Genomic DNA, 11,889 nt, shown 5'->3' with positions numbered 1-11,889 from the left:
TTGAACCAAATTTGAAGAAATTCAAATCACGGACAGACAGATACGACCTCCGTTCCACAGCTGTTGCTATCCAAGTTAAATAAAGTGTGTTCCCGGGAGCCTTGACATTTGACCCCTGCGTGATCGGGGTTGTGAGCCACAAGCACACATGTTAAATAAGGGCCTAATCAGCTGTTATCAGCCTCTTACCCCCCCCCAGTAATTAACAGTATTATTTGGAGTGTGGCGTCCTAGTAGGCCATTGTAAAGTTCTATGATTACAACAGAATAATAGTTGAAGTAAATGGAAAAATATAGAGCTGCAACAATGGGATACATTTGCTTTGGGTTTTTTAAAAAGTTGAAAATGCTCATACATTTCTAATACGCACTGTTCACGATCCTCCAAAATGTTCGAAACTAAATGAACTTCTTGGGAGATTAATCAATTATCGTAATCCCTCTCCCCTCGCCGCCACGTGGCAAACTAGACTCTCATCTTTCCAAAATACAACCTTTAGGAGGGGACTTTTGCATTTGAAAAAAGGAACAAAAAAACTTGTTCAGAAATGAGAGAGCAGCAAATGTCACTGAGGTAGAGGAGGAGGAGGAGGAAGACGGGAAAGGTTTCAAAGAGGCACATGGGAGAGCAGAGACACTTCTGTAAAGACATCAGTGATTCCCAGCAGTGTGTTGAGAACCATTTCTCTCTCTCTCGCTCTCTCTCTCTCTCTCTCCTCCCGCCCCCTTCTCGTTCTCCCTCCCTCCCTCTGCTCCGTGTGAAGATTAAAGCGAGCGGAATAAAAGGAAGAGCAGTCCACCTCTAAGCCAGTGTGAAGGGGAAACTTCTGCCAGCACAAAAGTTCTGCTCTGCCTTCTTTGGCGAAGCGTGCCACCGCTCAAATCGGCTTTGAGAAATTAATCCCTGCATTATGGAGGGAGTAAGTAAACAAACGGAGGACAGGGATGGGGACCTGCGAGAGGTTGTGAGATGGTGAGGCTTTTATAGGTAAAAGCTTCCTCCTGAGACAAAGACATGAGGGTTATGTGTGTTCATGTGAGTGTGTAGACGCCAGGAAAAAAAAAAAAAAAAAGAGAGGCAGTGGGTGAATGAATGAAATGAAGCAGCAATGGAAGTCCTACGGGACACTCCTGGAAGAAAAGCATAGCGGTCCCTTTCTCTTTTTTTTTGCTGCTTGATCTTAAACCCCTCTTTCTGTCTCTCCTATGTCCAGCTTATTACTGGCTTTGTCTCTCCCGGCTTCATTCAGACCCTTTGCCCAAGTGGCAAAGAGTCATTGTCTGTAAATCCTCCTCCTGAAGCCTTGGCTTCTTCGCCCTCTCCGGTTCCCATCCTATCTATCCACCGAGGGGTGCTTATATAAGGCAATGTGGGTTCAGTCTGACGAAATCTGAACTTCCCACTGAGCCCAGATTAAACTCTAAGTGACCGTACAGACAACTTCTCTCTCTCTCTCTCTCTCTCTCTCTCTCTCTCTCTCTCTCTCTCTCTCTCTCTTGCTGGAAGCAAGTTTCCATCTCTCTTTTTTGACAGTTTAAACACCGGTCTGTCTGGCTGCCTCCCGAGACTCTCCATAAGTGCACTTTCAGTCTCTCTCCGCCTGTCTGCTTGTTGCCTCTCCCTGTCTCGCCATACATCTGCCATCTATCATCGCTGCCCTCCATATCCGAATGTATGATCTACCCACACATCTTTACCTCCCTCGCAACTGTAAAGACCCAGCCCTTCTATCGCTCGGGCCAATCCCATCCTGACCGATTGCAGCCTCCCTTCTCTCAGTTGCCTTCAGTGAATGACACTAAACTGACCTCCAGGCTTGTCTGCCGCTGCGGCCTGCAGGAGAGTTCAGCGGTGTCGTACTGCCACTTGGTGGAGCACAGGAAAACTGCACCTGGCTGTTTTGTTGTCTCAGTAGTGTTCCACAGCGCCATTAAATGACAGCCTCTTCAATGACCTTTTCAATGCGTCGGCAACTCAAGTTCAATAAAAATTCTCTCATCATGAACGGAGGATTTATCACGTTCATTCTAAATTGTCAAGCCGGAGTTCAGCGCAGGTTGAATTTTGGACTATAACCTAATAAATGATATTTAGATTTAAACGCTAATATCAAAAATCTAATGCTGAATTGTCAGTCATGTATCCTAAGACAAACTTTTGATTGCCAGCTTAAATGTTCTCCACTCCTTGTATTAACTTCCAAATCAACCTGATAACTTGGAAAGTTTGCAAAAAAAAAAGAAAAGAAAAGGAATTTATGGGTATTTTCTTTTTCCGAGACATCAACCGCATGTGGGCGGAGACAATATTTGGCCATTCGACTGATTTATTAACAATATACACTCACACAGCTTCTAGTGTATAATTACTGTAATGTTTTGGGCTTGTTATTGAATTGTTATGTGAAGATCATTTCAGTTGCTTTGAGTACCATAAAAATTGCTGTCTACACAAATGTGGTTAACAAATACAATAATAGTAATAATAATAATAATAATGGGGTGTGTGTGTGTGTGTGTGTGTGTGTGTGTGTGTGTGTGTGTGAATGCCTTTCACCACTACGTCTGATTATTTGTACACTGTACAATCAGATCTACTGAGTTAAATATTTCATTTCCTGTGGGTGGTACACAGAAATAACACAAGCCGCATTTTTATTTGAAGTTGATTATGCACATTTTTCAAATTGAAAGCACATTTATGGTCAATTTACAAACTTAAATATGAAAATCGCATCGCAAACATTAGCTTGTCGTCATCCACAGTACGTCTGTCACCTTCTACACTCATTCACTGCGTTTGTCTCAAATGAAGTGTCATTTTTCCCGTCTCCCTCATCATTATTTCATACGGGCTTTTCCCCATTACTACCACTAAAATTTTCTCAAGATTTAAGAATGTGCTAAAAGTGTTATCATCATCATCATTTTTATTATCTCCTCGTCTCTGTCAGTCTCTCCATCTGAGCCCCAGAGTCTCAGCGATGAAAGAGAAAATATGCGTGTCCTCCAGGATGGCTTTGGAGGTGGGCTTCCCAGCACCGTGCCCGCTTTTGGTGTCCACCCTGACCATCAGCGGCTGACGCTGCTCGGGGCTACTGCCTACGCTGTACTGCAGGGCGGCGCAGTACTTCAGGGTGTGGAGGGGAACCACACGATCATCGTGATCTGCTGTCAGAAGCAAGACAGCCGGGTAGGGAGGCCCAGTGTAAGGTGACGGAGGCAGATTATGGAGAGGAGAATACCTGGGAGGGAGGGGAAGGATGAGCATCCATCATGATACGTTCCCACTGCACAAACATTACTATAATGTCATTAAGTGCTCTGTTATTTCTCAGGGATGTGGCATGTGTGTGGGTGTGCGTTCATACTTGATGAGCCACTTAAACTGCTCTGGATCATCCGAACAGCCGTAGTCGGTGGTCCAGGCGTGACCGATGGTGTATTTATGGAACTTCAGCATATCCATCACCCCCACATTTGCGACAGCACAGCCGTACAAGTCTGGACGCTGGTTCACGCAGGCAGCTGTGGATGACACTCAGTCAGAATCCCCTCTTTCTCACACTGCAGGAAGCAGTCACGTCGGTTTGTGTGATGCCATCTGGCCGCCAGCTTTTGGTAAATGAAGTGACTAAGCACTGTTTAATGTGCTGGTTAATAGCTACATTCATTGAAGCAATGCAGCTAACTACTGTTAGATGAATTTGACATTAGCGGTTATTTCAACGCTCTAATAAAAAGACTGCAAAGTAATGCGGCAATCAGATATTTGAACTCTAGCTGAGGACGAACTGAAGAGGAGAAAGAAGAATAAACACATGGCTGCATCAACTCAACAATCTCATCTCTCCCTCTGATGTCGACTAGATTTCTCTGTAAATCTACAATCGCATCATGTGACCACGTTCACCCAGCTGATCCTGTACTCACCCACCAGCAGCCCTCCGTTAGAGGCCCCGCTGATGGCGATACGGCTGGAGGTGGTGTATTTCTCCTCGATCAGAAACTCCACTGCACGCTGGAAGTCATCAAAGCCTGTCTGTTTGTTCCCCAATGTACCAGCTAGGGAACAGATGATGCAGTAGAATCATGTGATCAGAACCAGATCCTAGGAAACCGAGTTATGCCTCAGTGTGTCTGCGTTTATTGTTAATGCGTACCTTTGTGCCAGGTGAGGCCGTACTCTCCACCCCCCCGGATGTTGGCCACCGCCAGGATCCCCCCAAGATGTCTCACGTACAGCAAGTAGGAGACACTGAGCACAGACGAAGTAGTTAACAAGCCAAAGTAGTTAGTAAGAAATTAAAAGACTGAATTGCAAAATGTGTCTTATAATTACTCGTAGAACGGTTGTATGGACGCCTCAAACCCTCCGTATCCATAGAGAAAGACAGGATGACTCCCGTCTTTCTTCAGGCCCTTGGCATGGACCAAGAACATGGGGATCTTGGTTCCATCTTTACCAGAGTAAAATACCTGAAAATACAGGAAAGTTCTTGTGTCAAAACACATTCAAATGACAGCGGAAGTAAAATGATGAGCAGCAAAGGAAGCCTCACCTGGCTGGTCTGATAGTCTTCCTGATCGATGCCTTTTACCTCAACCTCCCTGAACACTCGGGGTTCTGGGTTCGGCTCGCTCAGGTCACAGTGGTAAATGATACCTGGGCACCAGAGAACCCCAGCGGGTTAGAAGTCACAGTCTACACTCTGTAAGTATTTGCGTTGGGATTGTTTTAATACCCGGTTGTTGATGTTAGGGTTACAGTTCACACTGCTAGTCATCGGAATGCTGGTATTATATTTTAGGAATTCGGCAAAGTTGAGCGTACAGACACTTTCCCATTTGATGTATTATTAAACACTATTTCCAGCCGCAAATGCTCTTAAAGGGGAATTTTGGACCAATGTTGGCACAATTTCAAGCATACAATTGTTCTTAATATAGTCAAAGCTTTGATTCCCAAAATTTGGCTCTACTCTGCCCCTGGACATAACACCGGGAGCATACACACCCCACTTTGGGATTCAGGGGCTTTACGATCAAATGTATGCAGGAATGACAATTTCAATTACATTGGTCACATGATTAAGGTTACTAGCAGCAACTATGCCTAAACATAAATCACAGGATTACCTGGTGTTGTAAAGGAAGTAAATTTATAGAAGAATTCAGAGTGTTTCTTCTTGCAGCTCACTCCCGTCACCGTGCCAACATCCAGAGGCAGATCCCTGACTAGCTGACCTGTGGACAGCTCATACAGCTGCAAGGTGTCTTTCACATCATGGATATAGTTGACCAGCAGGTGGCAGCGGTTTACACAAGAGACCGAGCCTGCAGAATGAAGAGAGGAGAGATAGGATTTGGTTTCAATTAATATTGTGAATCCATCCTCTACATGCTAGATGTTGCCACCAGTAGCTGCTGGTTCCCTGCTACATTACTGTCCTCTACCATATAAAAAAAAAAGACTGTAGTTCTCTGATGAATCCTTTCGCAATTGATAGGAACTGATCAGAACTACAGAATTGGTCCAAACTGTTGGAATAAAACCAAAAAGTGAATGTCAAATTTGTTTAATAATACAAATCTTAGATATTTCTATAGTGCCTACAATTGAGAGCTTTTCCTAAACCTAACGCCAAGATTTCCATGTATTTCTTACTAACTTTTTTGGGTGCTTTTGCAGTATACATACATAGATTTTTTTTTGTTTGTTTGTTTTTTGCAGAACTGCGCCAACTAACTGTGTCCTGATTTTTGAGATATGCTTTGCAAATAGCTAGAAGTGTCACTTATGAAGCAAACAGGGCTGAGTCAAATTTAATCTATATAATATCAAACTAATAACGTAAAACACACATTATAAAATGTGTTGAATATCAATCATGAGACATTTTTCCCACCATAAAATGTTGAATAAAATTGCAAGAAGGTAGAACAAAATCTTAATTAATTAAAAGGCTTCTTTTTTTTTTTACTGAAATCAGTAATAAGAAGTAATCCAAAACTGTCTAAAAACACAATATATGCATGAACTATACAAATATGAGATATATGTTCTTTGGACATTACAACATCTAAATAAATACAACATCTTGGGGGAAAAGAGTGGTCTGTTTAGGTAAAGTTCATGATTTATTTTGTTAGGGCCACCACTGGCCAGCAGGTGGCAGTCTAATATACTAAAAAAAAAAAAGTGAAGTACATTGAAAGCGCAGCTATTTTGCTCTGCAGAGGGCAGTGATGCAACACAGCCTGGCAACTCCTGTGTCCAGTGTTTATTCAACACAGTGTCCAAATTCCATGCAAGCATTTAACTTTGCCTGTCTTGTCACTGATGAAGTCATTGACTTTGTACTGAAGCCCAACCTGGAGCGATAAAGCTGCTAAAAATAGAATCGTGTTAAATATTCCGGTGATACTGAACAAAAGATGCATTGGTAAACAGGAAAAATTATTATTTATATCGACTAAAGTTGGTAATAATCATCTACCATTCTTTGAATTTCTTTATTCAAATGTGTGATTTTTTCCTCTCCTTTCGGTGTGTGGCAGTGCGTCACCTGTTTGACACTCACGACTGTGTCCAAGTGATCTCTATGTACAGTTACCATCACTTCAATGACGCATTTAAAAAACACATGGAGAAAAATTGCTTATGCTTAAAGTTTCACTTTTTGAGCAGAGTTCCCTCTGACGACAGTCTTTGACCACAGACACACAACTTCCCAGTTGCTGTGGAGTGAGGCAGAACAGAACTTCAGCCCCCCCCCCCCCCCAAAAAAAGTGGTGACATACTTGTGGCCCTGTGTTACGCACTTTTTAAAGCGTGTTGGAGTTTTCACACACTAAGGCTGCAGTTACCATGCCAGCCAAGGTTTATTTAGCCACTGTCATTGATACAATAGCGAAATCCACATCGCCTCAAAGAGAACCGATACTACAGTTGGATGACACTAACTAGCTGACTTTTGTTATATCCTTGCACTGTAATTTCCATGTGGTCTCACCCAGGACATCCTTGTCATGCTGAGGTATCAGCGTTGTCCAGTGCTGCTTGTCTGGTTTCTGGATGTCAATGTTAATGAGACGGTAGCGAGGAGCATCCAAGTTAGAATGGAAGGTGAAAACAGTTCCCTCATTGGTGATGTAAGAGTACTGAGCGTCAAAGTTGTCTACCAGCTTGACCCACGGCAGCAGGCCTGCAGAAAGATTCAAAAAGAAAAGGAAATAAAACTAGATGCACTTGGAGAGCCGGTGAAAAACAAGCAGCAGGCCCCTCGCACCGCACACTCCCATGCTGGTTTTTGGTTGTTCAGAGGCGCAAGACGGGGATGACACCTGGTTGTATTTGGATTTTGTAGGAAGGAGGAGATTAATGCGTCTTACTGTTGTACTAATAGAGTCATGTCTTCATGCTGAGACTGTCTCATTATACGTGTGTACTTTGGGAGAGATCTGACCATGCTGACTCCAATTATTCAAGTTTGTGGCAAATTATCAAAAATGATTGCCTCACCATAGATAGTAATGAAAAGTTCTTTGGCTCACGCCACACTCTCCCATCAAGCGTTGTGAAAATCTGCTTTGCAGTTATTGCCAATCTCACTTCGAGCCAAACAGGTCAAAACTTGACCTCCTTGTCAAAATGATCAAAAGCGATGCATGGGGGTGCTCTTCCTGCGTGCTAAATATGTTGTCCAATTACAAAAGAAATTCATAACGTTTGCTGAAGGGAGAGTCAAAACTCTTGAAACACAGGCCTGACGGTGAGTTTTGAAATCTTGTTATCTGGAGAAGTCAGTGGTGAGTTACTTGAACTTGGAATTACCCCGTTAACTCTGCTGACATAGCGAGGACATTTTCTGCTATGAAGATTTAATACCTTTTTTAACCTGAACGTCTACAAGCTGGTGCAGGTTTCATTGATTCAGCTCCCTTTTTCGGCCAGCACTAAGTAATAAACCCTGGTTACTGTCAATATTACACTGTAACTGCAAGTCAGCTTTCTATTCTATTGATGATGGTTTGTGGACATTGAGACAACTTAACAGAGGGTTACTTATATCAAATTAATCTAAATATCAATTTAAGATGCATGCAAGTGTAATAGAAGCCCATTGTCTAACAATATATGCCGGAGATCCTACTTCTGTGAATATGGGCATGATTTTCAACACTCTGTAAAGAAGAACTCCATGGTTTGCAGTGGTCTACAGACCTGTGATGCCATTTGGGAGCTGCTGAAGGTCACAGTACCACAGTTGATTAACGGGCTCGCAGCCTTCGGTGATGGCCAGGACAGCATATCTGCCGTCATCTGATATCTGAAATCAGGAAGGCTCATGGTTACGTTAATGTGGTCTGAACTCCTCACTCTCCTTGATGGACTACACAAATTACCACATACTCTTATCCCTCCCTCCATAGCCAGGCAGGAAGCTCCATAAACCTTCTCTCCTCTGTGTATGCATTCGGGACCTGAGACCCACAGAAACCAGGTGACTGCTGGTTAGCTTAGCGCCATGGATGCTAGTGGATGGGAAGCTTCAGTCAACAAACCAAATGTTTGTTTGGCACCAGCTACTACTAGTGATGGTCGTCTTTGTAAAGGAGGATGAGGATTTTTACCTCTGGAAAACCAAGGTTCAGAACTTTATTTATTTGGAAGTTGAGCAGGCAAGGTAGTGGTTTGCTAAAATGCCCAGCCACTACCATTCATTGTGCTAAGCTAACTAGCGATAAGTCAGTTTTCTTTTGAGCTCATCTGCCTTATGCAGCACAGAGCAGATCGGGGTATCTTTCCTCATGTCTGCCTCTGGGGAGGACAGGCAATATGTGTATTTCCCCAGAACTTAGCATGTTTGAAGACCGAATCGATTGCGAACACCCTGAAGTTTAGCACTCACGTACGACAACTGAGCTGTGCCACTTGGGATGGTCGGGGAACTCTGCAACCAGAATGTCTTCACACTGTTTGGTCCCAATGATGTGGAAGTAGAGCTTCTGGTTGATGTTGGAAGTCGTCTCTGTGCCTTAACCACAATACAGAAAGTTTAATTTTTACAATACAACTGTATAATGTGTGTGTGCCATATTTGCATGGTGTCTTCCTCACCATCAGATTTTCCTTCCTGGGGTGGGTAGCAGTTATAAAAGACCCCCTTTGCATCGTGAGTCCAGGCCAAACAGCTAAACTTGACCCTCTCGAGTACATCAGGGAGGGGGATGAGGTCATCTGCCTTCATGAAATACAGCGTGAGCCAATCTGAACCACCGCTGCTCAAACCATACGCATAATATTCACACTCCTCAGATAAACGGCCCACTGAATGAAGGGAGAGACAAAGAAGAGGGCGGAGTCAGGAGTTTGTATTAATGCCTGAACAAGTGTGAAATAATAATCTCGGTTTGCCCACTCCTCAGCGCCACGGTGCCATCTTCGGACAACTTATTTGGGTCAAAGAAAACAGTGGCAGGTTCATCCAGTGAGTCCTGCACATACAGCACATCCTGGTTCTGCAGACCTTTGTTGTGGTAGTAGAAATACCTGAAAAATAATGTCAACGGCGAACATTTATGGTGACTTCACAGCTGCAAGATCAAAACCGTATCTTGAGAGTAGCAGTCTTAGATTTCCTTGAATAGTACCTGTTCCCTCTTTTGTAAGGGCAGCTGTACTTGGGATAGTCATAGAGCTCAGTGAGTCGCTGGTGAAACCGAGCGCGGACAGCACACCCGTCCAGGTAAGGCATGGTCAGGTTGTTCTGCTGTTCAACAAAAGCCTGAGAAAGAAAAACAGACAAAGGGTAAGAGAGTACATGGTTTCTTTCAATTTTTTTGCCATAATTTCTCAGCCAAACAAACCTTTGTTTCTTCGCTGTCTGGGTCCTCCATCCAGGCGTAGGGGTCACAGATCTTTGTTCCATGGTAGTCATCAATCTGTTGCAGACAAAACACAAATAAAACTCAACCATGACATTCTCTGTGTCCACTCCAAAAATGTTCTTTTTGGGGAACTGTCAATGTTCTTCTTTGGGCTATGGCAACCTACTAGACTGCACATGCTGCAGCAACCACAAATCTGCCAGCGATTTGTGGTACATCTCTCTTGTTAGTCAACTGTCTGGATTTCTTGTTGCACCAGGAGAAAAATTAGATTTTATATATTTGCTTTTTCTCTCAACACACCTGAGAAACCCTGTCAATGTTTTAGCTTCCAGGAATCTAAAAGAGTGACTGCCTCTGTTTCTATGTTGCAAAAACTCTTGCAAAAACTGAAACTGTGATGCTTCTTCTATGTTCCTCTTTACCAAAAGAACTGTAATATATTTAACACCCTATCATCTTTGAGACATATCCGTTCTGCATCATCATCACACACTCCTATAGAAACGGACAATGATAGACTTTAGGATCAGTAAATATTGCTCATTTTATAAAATATATACATATTTCTTCTTCTGTGGGGCGGCACAGTGGTGCAGTGGTTGTTACTGTCACCTCGCGGCAAGAAGGTTCTGGGTTCGAGCCCCAATAGGATACTCTAAATTGACCGTAGGCATGGCTGTGAGTGTGCCTATATGTGTTGGCCCTGTGTTTCCCTGGCAACCCGTCCTGGGTGAACCCCGCCTCTGGCACAAAGGCTGCTGGGATAGGTTCCACCCCCATTCCCCCCGTGACCCTGAACAGGATAAGCTGTAGGAAATGGATAGATGGATGGATTTCTTCTTCTTTGCACAACATAAGTGACAAGGACTCAAACTAATCTAACCCATACACACAAAGTAATTTATTTTTACACAGATAATCCATCAGACATCCATCCATCATACATAGGTAACTACTGAAACCAAACTTTTTTTTGGTAAAATATCAGAACCACCACAAGCCTCTGAGGGCCAAAGCCCGAGCACAGCTTCAGCAGAAACACTAGGAGGCAAACATATATACGCTTTTATGAATGAAGGGATCCCAGCACAGAGCTGAAAAGGACTGAGTATATGAATAAATCCAGACAATGATACTACCAGCAGTAGCAGAGGAGCTGCCTCACGCATGGAAACCAGAGCTCGTGCAACTTTAAAGTCACATCTTGGGATCATCATCAGATAGTTGATCGCTCATGAGTAATACAGATCCACCCACGCACACGCATGAACATGTGCGCGCGTGCACACACACACACACACACACACACACACACACACACACACACACACACACAAACCCCCAAAGTGTCTTTGATGACAACAGTCGAAGTGTCCGACCGGTTAAAGACCTTGAGTTTTTCTCATGGCTGAATGTTTCCAGTTTTTTAGTTTGATTTACTTGCTCTGAACCCATCACCCACTGCAGTTCTCTTCCTGCTCTCGCCACAGTTGTAACAGTCATAAACGGAAGGCACACGGGAGCTGGACACTGACCTTACACTCATCCCTTCGCGCAACCGGGTACTTAAACGCCATAGTTCTCCTGGATGTTTGCTCGCTTTCTTTATGGTCTTTATCGTCCTAAACGCAGCGTCTCTGGCGAGTCACTACAAGCGGGGAAAGTGAAAGTGAAAGCATCTCTCTCTCTCTCTCTCTCTCTCTCTTACTCACTCACACGCACACATACACACACACATGACACCAGTCATTTTTTTATCATTAAACTTGACGCCCCATTAACCTGAGAACACGAACGTCGGGCAATACTTGTCATTTTTAAGGGGTCTCCCACAGTGCCTCGTTTTCATTGTATGTGACATTGCATATTGGGACATTAAAGATGAGTACTGCAGTTTGGCAGCCAGTGATGTACTTTAATATACTTTGATGAAAACTATATTTTATCAGAAATATTATATCGGGCAAAATACACCCAACTTTAGAGATGGTG

At 43.5% G+C, this 11,889-nt stretch overlaps 1 protein-coding gene across 1 annotated transcript; it reads right to left on the bottom strand.

Moving 5' to 3' along the window:
• Nucleotides 1–2,638: 2,638 nt before the first annotated feature.
• LOC147240781 (prolyl endopeptidase) lies at nt 2,639–11,566 on the bottom strand. The gene is made up of 15 exons (XM_086192853.1): nt 11,433–11,566; nt 9,874–9,948; nt 9,658–9,791; nt 9,426–9,556; nt 9,125–9,334; nt 8,920–9,041; nt 8,228–8,333; nt 7,017–7,208; nt 5,140–5,337; nt 4,563–4,666; nt 4,343–4,479; nt 4,164–4,258; nt 3,934–4,065; nt 3,372–3,528; nt 2,639–3,245 (listed from the first exon to the last, which is right to left on the bottom strand). Exons 1-15 carry the CDS (start codon nt 11,472–11,474, stop codon nt 2,951–2,953), a joined length of 2,130 nt encoding a protein of 709 aa, XP_086048979.1. The 5' UTR covers nt 11,475–11,566; the 3' UTR covers nt 2,639–2,950.
• Between the last annotated feature and the right edge of the window lie 323 nt (nt 11,567–11,889).

The sequence above is a fragment of the Aulostomus chinensis genome, chromosome 22 (genome assembly GCF_037954235.1).
Source record: "Aulostomus chinensis isolate RoL2024-O1b breed Wild chromosome 22, RoL_Achi_v1.0, whole genome shotgun sequence".
NCBI classification, from domain to species: Eukaryota; Metazoa; Chordata; class Actinopteri; order Syngnathiformes; family Aulostomidae; genus Aulostomus; species Aulostomus chinensis.
The sequence above is the reverse complement of the archived record's forward strand: the minus strand, read 5'-3'. Positions and strand labels throughout refer to the sequence as shown.